The sequence below is a fragment of the Capricornis sumatraensis genome, chromosome 19 (assembly GCF_032405125.1).
Source record: "Capricornis sumatraensis isolate serow.1 chromosome 19, serow.2, whole genome shotgun sequence".
Taxonomy (NCBI): Eukaryota; Metazoa; Chordata; class Mammalia; order Artiodactyla; family Bovidae; genus Capricornis; species Capricornis sumatraensis.
The window spans coordinates 34,879,972-34,900,912 of NC_091087.1; the positions used below are offsets into that span (position 1 = coordinate 34,879,972).

A 20,941-nucleotide genomic window follows, 5' to 3' on the forward strand; every position below is an offset into this window, starting at 1 on the left:
TACTGTTTTTCTATCCTATATATACCAGTTTGCATCTGCTAATCCCAAGCTCCCAACTGGTTCCTTTCACTGAAAGTTCAAATTTCAAGCACAGAGCGTCTGGCTGCGTCTGCTGGGTTGCATGACACCTAAACAGCTCACTTTTTAACACAACTCAAATTGCTGCTATTTGGAACGTGAAACCAAGCATTTTCTGGAAAATGTTTTCCATATATCTTATGGATAGAGGCAAGGTGGCAGGAATATTTTCCCATTCTCCTCAAGTGTAACACAGTAAAACATTTGGAAAGGAACAATGGGTTTATAGAGAAAAGTTATTTTCAAGAACTCTCTCAATTTTTCATCCCCTCAGGAGTGGACTTTCAGTGATATTAATTAGTAATAAACTAACAGGTATCCAATTGTAACTCTTTAGAAACTCGCCCAGGATAGCACATACTCAATCCACGATCCTGTTCGTCTTGGTCCCCTTCTCGTTTCTTCCTGCAGTGACGGCTGAGACGCATGATGATAATGTAGATGTGGCTTAAAATGATCATTGGTGGAGGCAGGACAGGCCGGTCATGAAATGTCATGATTAGCTGATAACGCTGGAATTTCCACACTTGGTTAGATATTGACTTCACTTCAAAGAAGGTATTGCTTTAAAAAGATTACAGGTTTAGTTAGCTATATTACTCAAAAAAAATTTTTTTATCGTGACAAAAGTCACATAATATAACCATATGGTCATATAGTAAACAAAAGTCATATAATATAATCATATTGGACCTAGAGTGTGTCATACAGAATTAAATAAGTCAGGAAGAAAAACAAATACTGTGTATTTATGCATATATGTAGAATCTAGAAAAATGGTACAGAGGAACCTATTTGCAAAGTTGTATTACTTTTTTTAGCACTAGAATAAGTATTTTAATTTTTAATTTTTAAAATTGGAGTATAATTGCTTTACAATGTTATGTATACATGTAGCTGATTCACATTGCTGTACAGCAGAAAATAACACAAAGTTGTAAAGCAATTGTATTACTTTTGATTGTGATTTCCCAGAACAATCAGAGTTACTCACACTGAATTGAAAATATGCAATAAAATGGCCTTTTGGTTCCATTCTAGGAATTAGGGCTGACTTCTAGATGACTTGTCTTTTGGTTTGTCTATCAGTGTGGCTTGTCTACATTGAAGGGCATTTTACTTGTATAAATAATTAAGAATGAAGGGTATTGAGATTGTTATCCCCTACTTTCTTGAAAAACCACACCATAGTCTACAGACTGCTCCAGATATTTTATTTCATATAGTTAAAGATATGAGCCATTCAACTAAGCATTTTGAAGTATTTAAACTTTCAGTTCAGTCATAAAACTAGTTGACTACAGTTTTTTGGAACTGAGTTCATTAATTATTGAACATTTTTTATTGAAGGTGCATTATTTTGGATATTCAGTTCACTTCAGTCACTCAGTCGTCTCTGACACTTTGCAACCCCATGAATCGCAGCACGCCAGGCCTCCCTGTTCATCACCATCTCCCGGAGTTCACTCAGACTCACGTCCATCGAGTCTGTGATGCCATCCAGCCATCTCATCCTCAGTCGTCCCCTTCTCCTCCTGCCCCCAATCCCTCCCAGCATCAGAGTTTTTTCCAGTGAGTCAACTCTTCTCATGAGGTGGCCAAAGTACTGGAGTTTCAGCTTTAGCATCATTCCTTCCAAAGAAATCCCAGGGTTGATCTTCAGAATGGACTGGTTGGATCTCCTTGCAGTCCAAGGGACGCTCAAGAGTCTTCTCCAACACCACAGTTCAAAAGCATCAATTCTTTGGCACTCAGCCTTCTTCACAGTCCAACTCTCACATCCATACATGACCACAGAAAAAACCATGGCCTTGACTAGACGGACCTTAGTTGGCAAAGTAATGTCTCTGCTTTTTAATATGCTGTCTATGTTGACAGAACCTGGTCCACTGGAGAAGGGAATGGCAAGCCACTTCAGTGTTCTTGCCTTGAGAACCCCATGAACAGTATGAAAAGGCAATATGATAGGATACCAAAAGAGGAACTCCCCAGGTCATTAGGTGCCCAATATGCTACTGGAGATCAGAGGAGAGATAACTACAGAAAGAACGAAGGGATGGAGCCAAAGCAAAAACAATACCCAGTTGTGGATGTGACTGGTGATAGAAGCAAGATCCGATGCTGTAAAGAGCAATATTGCATAGGAACCTGGAATGTCAGGTCCATGAATCAAGGCAAATTGGAAGTGGTCAAACAAGAGATGGCAAGGGTGAATGTCAACATTCTAGGAATCAGCGAACTAAAATGGACTGGAATGGGTGAATTTAACTCAGATGACCATTATATCTACTACTGTGGGCAGGAATCCCTCAGAAGAAATGCAGTAGCCATCATCGTCAACAAAAGAGTCTGAAATGCAGTACTTGGATGCAGTCTCAAAAATGACAGAATGATCTCTGTTCGTCTCCAAGGCAAACCATTCAATATCACAGTTATCCAAGTCTATGCCCCAACCAGTAATGCTGGAGAAGCTGAAGTTGAATGGTTTTATGAAGACCTACAAGACCTTTTAGAACTAACACCCAAAAAAGATGTCCTTTTCATTATAGGGGACTGGAATGCAAAAGTAGGAAGTCAAGAAACACCTGGAGTAACAGGCAAATTTGGCCTTGGAATGCGGAATGAAGCAGGGCAAAGACTAACAGAGTTTTGCCAAGAAAATGCACTGGTCATAGCAAACACCCTCTTCCAACAACACAAGAGAAGACTCTACACATGGACATCACCAGATGGTCAACACTGAAATCAGATTGATTATATTCTCTGCAGCCAAAGATGGAGACACTGTATACAGTCAACAAAAACAAGATCGGGAGCTGACTGTGGCTCAGATCATGAACTCCTTATTACCAAATTCAGACTTAAATTGAAGAAAGTAGGGAAAACCGCTAGACCATTCAGGTATGACCTAAATCAAATTTTGGATATTAGGTTGGTACAATCTTTGTCTTCTTTTAGCTTCCAGCAGAAGGCAGTAAGCCTAGAATTGTTGGAATCCTGATCAAGTGTGTGGTCTACACGGGGTCCTTAGAAAAGCCAGCTAACCTCTGTCAACCTTCATTTTCTCATCTGTTAAGTCAGGAGTGTAACCATATTCTCTCCAGTGCCTTGGTCAGCTCTGAGAGTCTCTATTTCTGTGAGGGATTTTTCTCTCATATTTTTCATCTTAGAAGCTAAAATAGTTTTTCCAACATTTATTAAACATGGTCACATCCTCAATGCATCATGCCAAGAGGGGCAAGTTTTACAAGAAACTGGACTGTGAATTTTAAGCCATTTCTTTTCTAGGTCACTTTATCTTCTATTCAGTAAATTATAAGAAAAATATTTCATGTAATAAATAGTACAGTAATTGTCATGGTTGTTCATTGGCTAAGTCATGTCTGACTCTTTGTGACCCCATGGACTGCAGCATGCCAGGCTTCCCTGTCCTCCACTATCTTCTGGAGTTTGCTCAGGTTAGTATCCAGTGTTTGCCACAGCCTATAAAATTAGCTTTGCTTTTGTGCCTCTGATCATAAATTCAAGACTCAACTTGATAAATCTTTCTATCTCAAGAGACTTTCATCTGAGGAAATACTTTCATTAGATTAAAATTCATACCAAAGTGTTAAAATACAAACTAAGATTGAATGTAAATATATTTAGGTGTCAACTCTTTATTTAGGAATGTATGAAGTCTGATTGTGGTTGAACAAAAAGGACTGCAAAAAAAAAATTTGTATGCATTTGAAAGTCCTAGTGGATTCCATGTAAACGCCAGGCAGCCTCAGAGGTTTCTGAGATTAGACTGAAAATCTGTAAAGTAGTAAATAGCAAGCACACGGTCATCGGCTGTGACACGCACTTGAAAACGGCGATGAGCAGGTTCACAAGCAGGATGTTGGCCACTAGCAGGTAGCAGGCCATGATGGCAGGCGTGAGCCAGGCACCCGGGATGCAAGGGGGGAGCCGCTTGCCTTCCTCATCGTACTGGTTGTCACCACAAGGAGCTGAAATGAGAGTTTGGCTTTTTGTGCTTGATTTTCACATAGAATGGAAAGATTAATAACTGACCTATGCTATTAAAGGACCTATTTCTTTTTTACTGTGATTTTTTTTTCTGATTTCCTAATCAGTAATTTTCCATGTGAAAGATATCGACTCATACAAAGGAGATAAGAAACTCATTTCTGCACTCAGAGTTAGTCTTAACTTATCATATTTATAAATATTTTCTCATTTCTGCATTATGTTTTTCAATCTACAGTGAAAATATATGATGAAAAAATGTGTTCTTCATCTTTAAGCAGACACATCTGTCTTTATGGTTTTTTTTTTTCACTGTTAACCATTAGAAAGTGATTGGGTCTTCTAATTATGTAATATTAACTTACGTTGTCTTCTTGATCATTAACTTTGAAAATGATTTTATTATGAGGTAGGAGGTAAGTATCCTCTCTAGGCTCAAATTCATTAATTGACTATTCTGTGCTCTGAAAAACAATCTTTTTTCTCTCTGCTTATATGAAATGCTACTTTGATCCTATGGGACTGATTTTCTGAAGAAAAAGATAGAATGATCCTAAGAGTCATTAATGAAGTAATATCCATGAATTCACAGTCTACTTATTTTTCACTTCCTATTTTAAAAAAGCACTGATACCAGAAAACAAGTATTTGAAACCAGCATACAACTCTGGGTAATTAGCTGAGGAAGAGACTTTAATTAATACACACATTCCATAGACTAGAGTCATCAATTATGTGTAAACTTACGATTAATTTCCATGGCGTAGACTATAGAGTGATTGGATAGCAGCATTTTATTTTTTTAGTTTTGACAGGAAGGAAGAAAAGAAAATAAGACAGTTGAGAGAAATGTCAAACAAATGATGAGTAATATAAGAACTGTTTTGTTGTCAAGAAATGCAAAGTATTCAAGGGAATTACACATTCACACTTGGAAACAGTGATCTACTTAGGAGAATTGTGCACATTATTAGTTCTAGGAAATATATGTATATATATTTCATGAATATTTATTTTATGATGTCATAAGCAATAGCTAAAGCTCACTAGTTAAAAAGACTGTGAAAAAGACATGAGGCTACTGACAGATGATCATTTTAATGTGTAGGTTGACCAATCAAACATCCCCTGTATGCCAACCCAAATACCTCATCAGCACAAATAAATACAAAATTACTATGAAGTAATCAGATCAAGAATTGAAAATCTACATTTCCCACTGTTACTGAAAATAGCCTCAAGTTTGCCTCTTCATTTTCTGTTTTTACCCAATTTAATTAAAAAATATTACAACTTATGTCTAGATCCAGGGACTTTTTCCACATTTATGTATGTTTACTGAAGCTAATATTCTTTTGAAACCAAATTAGATTTTTATGTTCTGGTTTACCAAGCTACAAACACATCCACTAATTGACTCTGAGATAATCATGATAAAAATGTGGTCTGAATCACATGACGAAATGCAGTAGGTGGAAGGCATTTGTGTGAACTGGTTATCAGTCTCACCTAGTGAAGATACACTGAAGAACCCTGCATCTCCTACAACGCAAGGATATTCAAAACCTTCTAGTCTACAGAAGCTTCTGCTTCTACTGGAAGTAGTAGCCATGGTACTGTACCTGGCGCTTTTTGACAGAACACAATATGCAAATCGAAATATGCAGTGTGAATATGAATATGGGTCTGAAGCTACTTGTTCACTGATAATGTAGTAACTGTCCAGGTGAAATCATGTAAGCTCATTTGAACTTCACTTCCCTATAACACAAGAGACACTACCAATTCAGCTTGGGCAGAGCTGGGGCCTGCATTCCCCAGAAATCCATGTAAGATTGCAGCTCATCTCCTCTGCTAACATCCATATTACTGTTGATATTACAAAAATAGCACCTCAGGAGTGAGGAGGAGATTCACAGCTACATGGAAAAGGAACTGTGAAGCCTGAACAGGATGACACAAGGCACTAGTCACCTTCATGCTCACTGTCCCATTTGGCTGAAATAACACCATGAGCTCTATCTTGGGGCAGAAAGAAATTTAGGTTGAAGAAAAATTAGGATGTTGGCATTGGGACCACATTCATGTGTAGAATGTGCTCAAGGGATGTGAGACTCAGAATTCCAGGGAATGGTTCTCAGAGTAGAAGATTGGCGTCTCAAAAAATCTGTGTTTCATAATCTGTACTGATTTCTTCATAAAATAATTGGATGCCTATGACAGAATAAAAAATACTTTACTCCCAAATTAACACAGGTTCTTCCATTAATTTGGAACTGATCATCTGCCTCAGGAAGCAGGGAACAGAATCTTACTATGAATTCTATTCTTACGGTCTATCTGGTCTGCAAACACCTCCCCGTAGATCATCCAGTAGGGCATGTAGAAGATGTTCCGGGCCAGTTTCCAAGAAGGTTCCTCATCTGGATGCAAGATGGCTTGACGGGCTACTCCAAAACTCATCAGCACCACTAGCATGATGACCACGAAATACAGCATGTCAATCATCTGAGGAGAGAGGAAATGGGCCAAGTCCACCTGGTTCATTACTGTGTGCTCCCCTCAGAGACTTCATGAGTGCTTAATTAGGATGGAGGAAGCTTCTTTCCCCCTCTCCCTGCCATCCATGGGCTACTAGTTCTTGTATTCCATGCAACACATACACCTTATTCTAGAACATTGCCACTCCCATCTCCTGCTCTCAATCTTTCTTCTCCTCTCTTGTGTATGTGTTAGTTGCTCAGTCATGTCTGACTCTTTGCAACCCCATAGACTGTACCCCACCAGGCTTCTCTGTTCTTGGAATCCTCCAGGCAAGAATACTTGAATGGGTAGTCATTCCCTTCTCCAGGGGATCTTCCCAACACACAGGGATCAAACTCAGGTCTCTAGCATTGCAGGTGGCTTCTCTACCATCTGAGCCACCAGTGAAGCCCCTCCTCTCTTGTTACCCATAACAAATTCCTCTAGTAACTACGACTGCAAGTAGAGAAAGAGAACCATTATGGGAAAACAGGAATTTGTAAGGGAAACTCAGGGGTAAGAAGAGGAGATGTCTAAGGGGGTATAAGATGGTGAGTTGAGAGTGTATACTAATGTTCGTTCATTATACAAACGGTGAGTCGTTACAGTGAGTAATGCTCTGGTTGCTATGGATACTGGCCTTGTGTAATTCTTAATTTTGAACATCCCTGAATATGAGAGCCCTGACTGGGATCACCTAGACTATATGTTCCTTCCCTCAAAACCACTTGCCATACAAAGAGTGATTCCTAAGCTTGAAAGATGTCCTGTCTTTTAGGACCAGTCCTAACCCTGAGACTATTTTAAGTGATGTAAGGATGGTTCATTCTTAGTTGCATATTCTATAGCCTCTTCTGGATAAATGTTGCCATGGATTTGTCTTGACTTCATCCCCTGCATTGCCTGTGTCCACTCAGTGAGGAATCTGCCTACAACGCAGGAGATATGGAATGCAGGAGATGCAGATTCAATCCCTGGGTTAAGAAGATACCCTGGAGAAGGAAATGGCCACCCACTCTAGTATTCTTGCCTGGAAAATTCCACAGACAGAGGAGCCTGGCAGGCTACAGTCCATGGGATTGCAGTCAACCAGGACTGACTGAGCACTGAGCAAGTTATATGTTACTCCAGTCTAGAGTGTGTGATCTGAAAACTGTCTGGAGTTGCGGTGGAGGAGTGACTGCACCCACCTGTTTGTCTCTGGCTTCTACAACATGTTAGGAGATTAACCATTGGGTTATCGACAGAAATACATACACATACAGTAGGCCCTTAACTCTTGTTTGTCAACTGGATTTAATTAAGTGATCAATATGTAGAAGAGCTTAAAGCAAAGAACATTTCCTGTAAGAAACCAATTGCTGGGGAAAGATCAAATGAAACGTCACAGAGTCACGCCTGAGGCCTGACCCCAGGTCCTAACCAACAGCCTTGTGCTTGCAGTTCCTCATGGGCCATCAGCACTAACCATCTTTCCGATCATCATCACGTAGGGTCCCAGGTACTTGTTGACACCAAAGATGTCCAGGACACGGATGTACCAGAAGATGATGTCCACACAGTAGATCACGCGGCCGTAGCCCATGTAAGGCTGCTTCTGGAGGCGAAGGATGGCTCCAATCATGAACATGGAAATGGCCACGAGGTCTGTGATATTCCAATACTCCTGCAGCCAAACTTTTATTTTCTGGCTTAGTTTACCCGGTTCTGACATGAGGATCTGAAAAGAAATGCCAAACAACAACAACAAAAAAAAAAAAAAAAACAGGGAGAGTGGTTTTGGAAGCTTAACCTTAGAATCCTGGGTATGGAGGGCTGGAGCAGCATTCCAGGGGCTTCCCCTGAACCGCAGTGGCTCAGACAGTAAAGAATCTGCCTGCAATGTGGGCAAACTGGGTTCGATCCCTGGGTTGGGAAGATCCCCTGGAGGAGGGCATGGCAATCTGCTCCAGTAGTCTTGCCTGGAAAATCCCACAGACAGAAGAGCCTGGTGGGCTACAGTCCATGGGGTCACAAAGAGTCAGACATGACTGAGCACCTAAGCACAGCACAGCAGCATTCCAGGGCATCTGGTCCCCCTTCCTGCTCGAGATTTCTAAGTACTCATCTTCTTAGGCAGATAAAATATCTAGAAAGGGAAATTCCACAAGACGCCTTTAGATTCCTAGTTTCACAAACTCTCAGGAAATGCCTTCTGAGTTATGTCCCTCTGGCCATAACAAAAGCAGCTGCCTTTTGACCCCTTTTCCAATTTTCTGGACACGTGCCGGTGAGCCCATGTTCCAGAGTTGGTCCAGGAAGAAAACCCCAGAGCAGAGATAAACCTATGTGGTCCCACAGAGGGGCATCCACCCACAGGAGATGGAGGGACTGGGATAGGACGGGTAAATCAGCCCAAATTCCTTTGTAACTCGGAGATGAGAATTCAGGGGAAAGCTGAGCTTCATTTTCTCCTGCTTGAGATCTTACCCTTTCAAAGTTACCACAGCTTAAAAGAACACTTTCTCAGAGGCTTTCCTAGTGGCCCAAAGGGTAAAGACTATGCCTGCAATGCAGGAGACCCAGGTTCAATCCCTGGGTTGGGAAGATCTCTTGGAGAAAGGAATGGCAACCCACTCTAGGACGGTTGCCTGGAGAATTCCATGGACAGGGGAGCCTGGTAGGCTACAGTCCATGGGGTCATAAAGAGTTGGACATGACTGAGTGACTAACACACACTCACATCTTTGTCGGCAAAGTGATGTCTCTCCTCAGAGTAGAACTGGAAATATTTAACAAGCAGCATGCAGGGGCACACACAAAGCAAACATAGATGTAGCTATGGTGTGCAGCAGGGTGGGGTCTTTAAAGGTGGTGCCCCTTTAGCTATGGAGTTTCTTGATAGGTCCTGGGGACCCCAGGGGTGGAATGGAGTGGTAGCTATTCATAAGCCAACTCAGAAGGCATTCACTAGTTTGAAAACTCATGCACTCTAACTTATGCCTGCTGCCCTCTTTCCTATAACTGAGGGTGGGGGGCAAGGACAATGGGCTCTTTGCGGTAAAGAACAATGTCTTAGCATAGGGCTGGTGCTCAGTGAGCTCACAGTAGCACTAGAGATGGCACGCAGGCCACTTGGGAAGTCCCTGTTGTAGCATGCACAGAGTTTGAATGAGCCCAGGTAGAAAAGAAAGAAGTGTAGGAGATGGGTTGTAACATTTTAGACCTGGCACTTTTCATTTGGGGCTGACATCAGACTGACAGCATGTAATTAGCTCTCCTGGGAAGAAGTTGCCAGTAATAATTTTTCAGTTCAGTGAAAGGGTCAATACAAAAAATATATTGCCAAATAAATAATACTGCTTCTCTTTCAGTGGGAGAAAGAATACGAAATTCTGCTGTGTGTTATCTCAAGTTCATTTCTTCTTGGGTTCAGTTCAGTTCAGTCACTCAGTCGTGTCCGACTCTTTGTGACCCCATGAGTCGCAGCACGCCAGGCCTCCCTGTCCATCACCAACTCCTGGAGTTCACTCAAACTCATGTCCATCAAGTCAGTGATGCCATCCATCCATCTCATCCTCTGTCATCCCCTTCTCCTCCTGCCCCCAATCCCTCCCAGCATCAGAGTCTTTTCCCATGAGTCAACTCTTCTCATGAGGTGGCCAAAGTACTGGAGTTTCAGCTTTAGCATCATTCCTTCGAAAGAAGACCCAGGCCTGATCTCCTTTAGAATGGACTAGTTGGATCTCCTTGCAGTCCAAGGGACTCTCAAGAGTCTTCTCCAATGCCACAGTTCAAAAGCATCAATTCTTTGGCGCTCCCCTTTCTTCACAGTCCAACTCTCACATCCATACATGACCACTGGAAAAACCATAGCCTTGACTAGGCGGACCTTTGTTGTTGCTATTTAGTCTTGCAGTTGTGCCCAACTCTTTGCAACCCCATGGACTGTAGCCTGCCAGGCTCCTCTGTCCATGGAATTTCCCAGGCAAGAATACTGGAGTGGATTGCCATTTCCTTGGATGTAAGCTTTCCCTTTATAAGCTGATATAATGAGCTGAAACCTCATTATATAGGTGATATTAGAAAGAAAAGGACCTGGCCCACACTTTTTCTGCCACCTGCAAAGACTGCCCTCTCAGATATGTGAGTTTCAAGTCCCCGTGATATAAGTCGTGCATGAACTGGTGTCCTTTTTCAACACTTCATTGAAAACCTTGTTTCCTGTGTTTGCAGCAGATGTGCTGGAAGCCTACCCAGAGGTGCTGGAGGCTTCCTCTGGGTGGGGGTGCCCAGCCCCCACCTGCTGCAAGGGCCACTGTTCCCTCCCACTTGGGCAATGGGAGCCCTTACCCAGAGGCCCCGCTGGCTGATTCATGTGGGTATGAAACTCAGGTCCCTTTGGTCAAGATGGAACAGACTCTACAGTACTGAATACACTCAGAGTCCCCTGCCAATGAGGCCAGGGACAGATTGCACTGAAGCCACACTTCCCTCAGGCTGACCACCCTGCTCCTTCGCCCCGCTCTCCTGGAAGCTCTCCTTTAATAAACCACTTGCACAAAAATCCCCACCTCAGATGGAGGAAGACCCAGCTAGTACAGGGTGGTTCGAAGTCCTAAGTTACAAGAAAAATGTTGTCTCCTACATCTCCCTGTCTGCGTTCAACTCCCAGAAAATGGAGCCCCAATTTGTACCCAGTTGGAGTCATGGGTTTATCTTAGGTACCTGGCAGAATTCCTGCTGCTTTTACGGGCCCTGAGACTTGTTTTTTTTATCACTAAATACCACCTACTCTGCTTTGTGTTCTGATTTCCAAGTTCAGTTTCAGTTTGAAACAGAAGGATATAAATCTGCGAGGGAACAGAATCAGTTTGGGATTGTGACACCTGGAAAGGAAACATCCAGGGCACTTGGGATTTACATGACTCATTTTTGCAATAAGAAGCAACTTATGAGGATTTCTCTGGTGATCCAGCAGTTAGGAAACTGTATTTTCATTGTAGGGGGCACAGGTTCAATCCCTGCCGGGTAACTAAGATCCTGCATGCCTTGTGGCTGAAAAGAATTTAAATAAATAAATAAAGAATCTACATCTGAATTGAAGTCATTGGTGAGTGGGGCTGGGACAGGTCTTCAGAGCATCACCTCCCGAATCTTCTCCAAGGCCAGGCTCAGGATGTAGGAGATGACGATCCACTCCTGGAGGCAGGGCCAGCGCTCCATACGCACCAGGATGACGTAGTTGAACAGCAGTAGGTACCCCAGGTAGGATATCTGAAAGACAGAGATCGACAGCAGTGTCTGGGGTAGGGGGTGGGAATCAGAGCCCGGAAAAGCTCTGAAACCCTGTTTACAGGGGGACAAATCTTCTAAAACAAATTTCCATTTTTAGGTGCACTGAGTCTATTAGAGGAAACCTTCTACTCACATCACAGGTGCAGTAAGAGAACCTTGAGGCAGGTTGGGAGGCATTTTGTACTTTAGCATAATATGCACACTGAAAGTCCATTCTCTAAATGAAAGTGTATCTGTTGCTAGTGTCAGCTTCATGGGACTTCCCTTATGGCTCAGCAGTAAAAAATCTGCTTGCCAATGCAAGAGATGCAGGAGACTCATGTTTGATCCCTGGGTCGGGAAGATCTGCTGGAAGAGGAAATGGCAACCCACTCCAGTATTCTTCTCTAGGAAATCCCATGGACAGAGGAGCCTGGTGGGCTACAGTCCGAAGGGTCACAAAGAGTCATACACGTACACATGCATGCACATCAGCTTCATGGGGAAATTATGAAGTTGCACAAAATTATGATAAATAGAGAAACACTGAGTAGTATACTGGTATGCCTTCTACATTCCTGGAAATTGGAAAATGTTACTGACTCCTCCCTGCATTGCTAACTTCCTTCTTCAATCTTCCCACTGCTGATGGACAGGGGAGTTTCAAAAGTGGGGAGGGTAACAATGGGGAATCTGCCCAGCCCGCCCAGCAGTCCTGAGGCCCCTTAATTAGCATCCATATGTCTGTGGTGTGCTGCACCCACAACAGGGTCCCTATCTTTGAGGCATGTAGAGCTGAGTGATACAGGAGTGAGGTATGAGGTTGAGGAAGGTGATCTGAAGATGAGTGAGGTTGATTCACTCCAAAGATGAAGAATCTTCAGCTCTAGCCCCTACCCCTCTGGTCCAGGCCCCTTCTAAAGTTTTGGTGGTGTGGGTAAGGTGTGTGCTAGCAACTGATCATTTGTGATTCCCAGTCTTTTTTTTTTTAATGGCCCCTTCCTGATTGTTTTTTTTTTAATCAGGATACAGGCAGCATCCCATGTCTAGTCTTTGCAGGAGGTTAGAGCGAGAGTTCTCAAAGTTGGGTTGCATTGGGAACCCCTTGTGCTCAGTCATGTCAGTTGTGTTCACCTCTTTGCAACCTCATGGACTCTAGCCTTGCAGGCTCTTCTGCCCATGAGATTCTCCAGGAGAAGAATACTAGAGTGGGTTGCCATTTCCTTTTCCAGGGGCTCTTCCCAGCCCAGGAATTGAAGCTGCATCTCCTGAGCTGTAAAAGCATGCGACCTCCCTCCCCTACATCTGCAGGCTGCATTTAGAGGCCCTGGGGAGACACCCAAGGCTTGTCAGCCTCTTGGCTCCACCCTCTTTATCCACTTGAGCTCAGGTTCTGGGCCTGGGCTCAGAACCACCTGGGCCTCAGCTGGTTCTGACCAGAACAGATGGACAGCTGTGGCTTCAGGTGTGGCTGCCAAGAGGTCGGGTGTCCAGGCTCTCACTGGCCTGGGTCCCCATGTAGCCCTGAGGGTGCTGTGCCCCGGAGCTCCGCCTCCACCTTCTGCCTACCCACATCCATCGCCCTGTCCATGGCCTTGGACCTGGCTCCTCACTTTCCATCACCTGCTCATGCCCAGTCACTAATGGAACCACTAATGGCCAGGATCTGCCTGAGATGGGCTGTGCCCTGGTACCTGGGGCTTCACAACCCTCCTGAAGACTGCAGTGATTTCAGGAGGCACAGTGTGCCCACCACCCCTGCTGGGACCACCCACAACCAGCCCAGTTTCCTTCAGAACCTTCCAAACTGCTCCAGTCTCTTTGCCCCACTTCTGCCCATCTGCATGTGTAAGACTGGACAATTCTTGCTTCAGGTGCAGTGCCCTCCTAGAGCAATCCAGACAGTGGCCACAGATAGGGCTGTATGAGAGTATGTGGCCACAGTTTGGAGGTCTTGATTCATTCCTCAAATACAGGACTTCATGCTTTGGATTCAACTCTACTCTGAGTGATCCCATCAGTCTTCTGAAAAATAGCATCCGTGAACTTGCTGTCTCAATATGAGTCATCTTTGTTTATTGTTGGACTAGAACTATATTTTCCTAAGTGTGTATTACTATAAGACATTTGAAAATCCTTCTTCTTAAGGAAATAGAATATGATTATTTGGCTTTATGAAATGGTATATTTAGTCTAGAATGATCACATTCCTGTATATAAATATTATCTATCTAGGTCCAATTTTAGTTGAAGATCTGAGTTAGTCCTACTTCATGTGCATAATTCATTTTAATCCACTGATTTTTTTAACTTTTTATTTTACATTGGAGTGTAGCTGATTAATAATGTTGTGATAGTTTCAGGTAGACATCAAAGGGACTTGGCCATATATATACATGTATCCATGCTCCTCCAAACTCCCCTTCCATCCAGGCTGCCATGTAAAATTGAGCAGAATTTTTCCTGTGCTATACAGTAGGTCTTTGTTGGTTATTCATTTTAAATATAGCAGTGTGTATATGTCCATCCCAAACTATCCCTTACCCCCATCCTCCCACTCTGGTAACCATAAGTCAGTTTTTTAAGTCTGTGGATCTCTTTCTGTTTTGTCAGTAAGTTCACTTGTATCATTTCTTTTTAGATTCTGCATTTAAGGGATGTTATATAATTTAATTGAGGATCTGAATTAGTCTCACTTCTATTTGCATAATTCATCTTAATCCATTGATTTTTTTTTTAAAAGCACTTTTTTGAAGAAGAAGAATCATTCTTCTTGATTCTCACACATCTAAAACATGCTAAGGGAGGCCTTACTGTGTAAAACCAGAACTTGACGATGGGGGCGTTGTAGAATTCACAGATCTTGGTCCCAATGGGGACACTTCGTTGCTTTTTGTGTTCGTTCTCCTCGTCCCCCTTTCTGGAGCTGACATCTGCATTTGCATCCTGAAAACAGAGCAGAGCACATGGCAAGAGGCTGCCAGATGGGAAACTCCTGGGACCCTAGCCTCACAGTCAACAGACAGGCACCTTCCCAAATCAAGGATTATAAAAGTGTTCTGTATTCTTTTTCTTTTGACATATTATTGTGATTTATTAACAACTGAATTTTTCCAATGGCTAATGACAGAAGACAACAAAATTCTGTAAAGCAATTATCCTTCAATAAAAAATAAATTAAAAAAAGAAAAGGAGTAAAAGATTTGAATAGACATTTCACCAATGAAGGTATAAGGAAAACAAATAAATACATTAATGATGTTCAACCTCAAATGTTCTGTGTTCCTGCAGTGTCTAAATTCACGGCAAGAGAAATAACAATCATTTTGAAGATGAGGGTTGATGGTCGGGGGCATCACTGACCATATTCTCCTCTTCTTTTTCTTTGCCGTCCTCATTTTCCTTGGATGTCTGATAGGAGAAGTCATCATAGGTACGAAAGTCCAAAAACAAGATGGTTGGAGGGAGAAGAATCCCCATGATAACCTAGGTGTGTTGAGAAAAGTGGATTTTTAAGCTATGAGAACTCTTGAAAGTTTTCCCAGTATAGGTAAAATTTTAAATGATGAGCGTCAGCATTCCTCAGTAAGCTAGCAGCCCTGGAGTGGGTCTGTCTCTGCTCTGATGGTCTGTGACTTATTCGGTTTGGTACATGGATAGAACTGCAGACACTGAGAAATGTGAACAACCAGCACATAGTTCAAGATGAACAGCAAGCAGGATGGTGTGGAATCCTAACTTAAAAAGTGAAGATCTTACGTTGAGTTTCAAAGCAGGTAATTTTTAAAAGTAAAATATAGTAAGTAAAAATTAATTAATTAGACCAAAATATTTTAAATAGAAATAACTTAGATGTAAATGTGAATATATGGGCCAAGAGTTGGAAGACGAATGTGACACCTCAAAGACGGATTTGTGGATGTACTTAGTGCCATTGAGCTGTATAGTTAGATAAGGCTAAAATAGTATGTTTTATATTATGTGACTTTTATCACAATAATAAAAAACATAAAAAACAAAAAAAGAAGAAAAAAACTCAAAGTTTTTCTGAAGAAGTAGGAATTCTGCCTCAAGAATGTAATATAGAAATCCTGATTTCTGTATTACAGATTCTGATTTACCAGTCCTCATACTCAATCATGTGTGTTGATTCTATAAAATAAATAAATTGGTTTTGTTCTTCTAGGAAAACAAGAAAGAAGAACTTAACATGGGCTCAGCCTAGACAGCAAAAGGATGGCCTAACCTATAGATGGAGACCTCTGTCATTTTTTTAAAAAAAAAACACGTTTCTGTTTTTGTTTTTTAATTTTTTAGCCATGCTGGGCAGCATGTGGGTTTTTAGTTCTCTGGCCAGGGATCGAACCCCTAGCCCCTGTATTGGAACAGTGGAGTTTTGACAAATGGACTACCAAGGAAGTGCCACTCTTGCCATTTTTATCAGTGTTGTGCTGTGTACCTCCAATACTGAGCTGTTTCCAATGTTAAGTCCTAATTTTTTAAAAAACTTTCCCCTCAGCCATCCATTATTAAGAACAACACAAAGGGGCTATTTCTATCATATACTAAAAATTATATTATAAAACACTAATAATTAAAACAGTGTAGTACAGGTATATGAAGAGACCAAACAATGGAGCAGAATGGAAGGATCCAGAAAAAGATTCAAATACACAAAAGTCATTACTTGTGAGACAAACACCACATCCAATGGGAGGAGTAAAGATGACTATTTAATGCATGGTATTGAGAATCTGTGTGATCATCTATAAAATAAATAAGTTGAATCCATATCTCACACAATCACTAGAATAACTGTCTAGCTCAATAATTTCATGAAAGAAAATAGGGGAGGGGGATGCATAGAGAGACAATTAAACAACTAAGAATCATCACATGAGAATTCTTTCATAAATGGAGGAGAAAGCCTTTCTAATGATGCTCCCAAATCAAGACACAATCAAAGCAAAGATCAACAGATTTCATACTTAAATCACAAACTTCTGCACAGCAAAAACACATATCATAACCACAGTAGAAAAAAAAAAAAACAACTCATGGGAAAATATACTTGCAGCTCTTGACACAGGCAAAGGACGAATCTTTCTAATTAGGAAAGATCTCCTAGACTTCAAGAAGGAAATTTCTAACAACCCAGCAAAAAAATGGGAAAAGCAGTGAACTTAGGGACATTTGTATTTACAGCAAATGGGTTCAATTTCACTCACAAGAGATATTCAGAGACTTTCAGGTAGTCCAGTGGTTTGATCCCTGGTCAGGGAACTAAGATCCCATGTGCAGTGTGGCCAAAAATAAAATAACAATAAAGAAACTGATAGCATCTTTAAAAAGGTCGGGGGTGGGGTGGGGGAAAGACATTCAAAGAAACTATGCAAAGATCTCATTTTTTATCATTAGATTGTAAAAATTCCAGTGTGTGCTCACACACCATATTGGTGGGATTGTGGGAAAACTCTCTGCACAATGGCAGGGGGTACACTTCCACAGAAGGAAAGGCTATCAAGATCAAAAGTCCATATCCCCATGGGGCCAACAGCTCCCCTTCTGGATGTTCACCTAGCAGATATGTGAGGCACAATGTGTGTCCAAGAGCAGCCTTGGTGGCCATGAGTATAGCACCCCCAGGGGTGAGTGACTTACACTGGGGACTGGCCTGAGCTGTGACAGTCCAGTGTAAAGGAAAACAGGGGAAGCAGGTAAGAATGAAGGAATGTTCTATGTCGTAATACAGAAAGAGTTCCCAGAGAAGTGGAAAAAATGTACATAACAATGACTATGTCAACCTTTGTGAAAAAGAAAAACAGTAAGTATATTTAATTCACCAGGAAAAGGAAAGAGAGTATTCACATTCACTTTACATATGGAAATATACACAAGAAACAAATATCAGTGGTTGCCACTGGGTGGAATAGGTCACATGGGGGACAGGAGTTAGCAGAAAGACCTGTCACACTTTTAAACAGTTTTATTTTTATTTTTTTGATGTGCACCATTTTCAAAGTCTTTATTGAATGTGTTACAATGTTGCTTCTGTTTTATGTTTTGGTTTTTGGGCCCAGAGACATGTGGAATCTTAGCTCCTTAACCAGGGATGGAACCAGGGATTGAACCCACACTTGAAAGGTGAAGTCTTAACCGCTGGACTGCCAGGGAAGTCCCATAAACAGTTTTAATTTTTTCATATGTGCATATGATATGAACAAGTCAAAGAATTAAATTTAAAAAAACAATCCTGGCTTTATAATAATTACATATTTATATTGCAAATTAAAAATGCTTTGAAGGAAATTTGATGCTTACAAATATTTATACCAATGGATAGACATTATATCAAAAAAAAAAGCATTAGGTTAAAAAAAGAAAAGGAAGAGATTGCAAAACACCCACCAAATCTCAAAAACTTAGTACAAAAAAAGAATATAGACTATCTCATTAATGATATTTTTCCTTTTGGAAACATTTTGTACCTACTGGTTTAAATCAATATATTATTAAAATTAACTTCAGGACTTCCCAGGTGGTCCAGTGGCTAAGACTCCGAGCTCCCAATGCAGGAGGCTCATGTTGTCTCCCTGGTCAGGGAACTAGATTCCATATGCTGCAACTAAAAGGTCCCACATGCCTCAATGAAGACTGAAGATCCTGCATGCTGAGCTAAGACCCGGTGCTGCCAAATAAACAAATAAGTTTTAAAAGTTAACTTCAACTGTTTCTTTTTTACTTTTTACAATGTACTTGAAAAACTTTTTATAGCTATTAAAAATCTTTTTGTAATGGGAATATTTAAAGTTTAAAGCACATATGTGATTTATTTCTGTTGGACAGTGCTGCTGAAGACAATACAGTTTAATCTCACTCTTTAAATTCTTGCATGTTTAAAAATTACTTTTTAGTATATATATTCAACTACTTTTTTTTTTTTTTTTTTTAGCTGTGCCAGGTAGCATGTGGGATCTTAGATCCCGACCGGGGATCGAACCAGTGCCCCCTGCATTGGGAGCCTAAAGTCTTAACCCCTGGACCACCAGGGAAGTCCTGGTGAACTTTTAGTACACATGTACCCTGTTTGTTTATGGGTTGAAGAGCTGGAACATATGGACCTGTAGACTTGATCACAGAGTGGACTTGGGGGTGCTCCTCTGGCTTTCTTATTTTCTGCCACTTGGCAGCTGCATGCTGAGGCTGGACCAGACCTTGGTTGGTTGTTTTTTTTTTTTTTTTAATTTTATTGAAGTATAGTTGATTAACAATATTGGGTTTAATTTCTGCTGTACAGCAAATTGACTGTTATACATATATTCTTTTCCATCATGATTTATTACAGAATATTGAATATAGTTCCCTGAGCTATACAGTGGGACCTTGTTGCTTATACATACTATATAAGCTAGTTTGCATCTGCTAATTCCAAACTCCCAATCCTTCCCTCACCCACCAACCCATCCCCCTTGGCAACCACAAGTCTGTTCTCTATGTCTGTGAATCTGTTTCTGGTTCATAGATATGTTCAGTATAGAGGTTCTTCAATAAACTAAAAATAGAGTTGCCAAATGATTCAGCAGGCCCACTCCTGGCCATATATCTGAACAAAACTATAATTCAAAAAGATACATGCACCCCAATGTTTGTTCATTGCAGCGCTATTAACAATAGCCAGGACATGGAAGCAACATAAATATCCATCAACAAAAAAATGGATAAAGAAGCTGTAGTACATATATACAGTGGAATACTATTCAGCCATAAAATAGAATGAAATAATACCATTTACAGCAACATGAATGAACCTAGAGATTACATGGGCTGCTCTGGTGTCTCATCAGTAAAGAATCCACCTGCAACACAGGAAACGTGGGTTCTATCAATGAGCTGGGAAAATCCAATGGTGAAGGAAATGGCAACCTACTCCAGTATTCTTGCCTGGGAAATCCTATGGACAGAGAAACCTGGTGAGCTACAGCCCATGGGGTCACAAAGAGTCAGATGCAACTGAGCCACTAAACAACAACGACAGGGATTATCATACTTAGTGAAGTTAGTCAAACAGATATCATATAAGGTCACTCACATATAGAATCTAGAAAAAGAATACAAATGAACTTATTTACAAAACAGAAATAGACTCACAGACATAGAAAACAAACATATTTAATAAAGCCAAAGCAAGGAGGGATAAACTAGGAGTTTGGGATTAGCAGATACAAACTATTATATTAAAATACTTTTAATATAATATTAAAACTATTATTACATAGTAATTTTATGTAATATTACATAATACTATGTATAAAATAGATAATCAACAAGGACCTACTGTATAGCACAGGCAACTATGTTCAAAAACCTATAATGGAAGAGGATGTAAAAAAGGAATATATATATATATATACACAACCCTGTAAATCAACTATATTTCAGTGAAAATTAATAATAAAATGATAGCAAGTACTTTCAGAGTCATAAGGCAATCTATAGCCACAGAGCTCAGGTGCCTGTCTTAGTGGTGGGTGGATGGTCAGGGGTGCACAACTCGTTAGAGTAGACTCCATGCCCACAAGCTAGTCTTGCTGCAGGTTGGGCTCTGGTGTTTGACCACCCGTGTTCAGGTCCTGCCCTTCACCTTACAGCTGGGATCCTAGGCGAAGCCCTTCATCTCAAAGTTTCAGGTTCTCCATCTGTAAGGCAAGGATTGCCACAGGGTCTCCCTCCCGGGGTTGTTCAGAGTCATGGATGAAATAATCCACAGAAAGTGTTTAGCTCAGCCGGGCAGGGAGTCAGAGCCCACAGGTGTCACTTGACACTACATAGCCACGTCACAGGTACCTTCAGGCCAGGGTTCTTCCTCATCCGCAGCCTCCCCATCCACATGTCCGTCAGCAGCATCTGGCTGCAGGTGTGGGCAATGAAGTCCCGGTGTTTGGCTGCCACAGCCAGTTTGAGGCATGTCGAATTGCTCCAGTTTTTCAGCTCATACGTCAGTAGTTTCATGGCGATCTGCTCATCATGCTTGTAGGACTGGTCCAGGAGCTCCACAGCCAGCTGGCCAAAGTCT

At 41.3% G+C, this 20,941-nt stretch overlaps 1 protein-coding gene across 1 annotated transcript in view; it reads right to left on the reverse strand.

Moving 5' to 3' along the window:
• The window catches only part of TRPM1 (transient receptor potential cation channel subfamily M member 1), a 76,992-nt gene that overhangs the window by 11,809 nt on the left and 44,242 nt on the right, over nucleotides 1-20,941 (reverse strand). The window contains exons 18-26 of the mRNA XM_068990963.1: nucleotides 20,713-20,941; nucleotides 15,232-15,354; nucleotides 14,683-14,814; nucleotides 11,740-11,868; nucleotides 8,081-8,332; nucleotides 6,423-6,597; nucleotides 4,837-4,857; nucleotides 3,926-4,070; nucleotides 440-642 (exon numbers count right to left, since the gene is read on the reverse strand). Coding sequence (XP_068847064.1) covers nucleotides 440-642; nucleotides 3,926-4,070; nucleotides 4,837-4,857; nucleotides 6,423-6,597; nucleotides 8,081-8,332; nucleotides 11,740-11,868; nucleotides 14,683-14,814; nucleotides 15,232-15,354; nucleotides 20,713-20,941 — 1,409 coding nt within the window. The remainder of the gene's footprint in view (nucleotides 1-439; nucleotides 643-3,925; nucleotides 4,071-4,836; nucleotides 4,858-6,422; nucleotides 6,598-8,080; nucleotides 8,333-11,739; nucleotides 11,869-14,682; nucleotides 14,815-15,231; nucleotides 15,355-20,712) is intronic.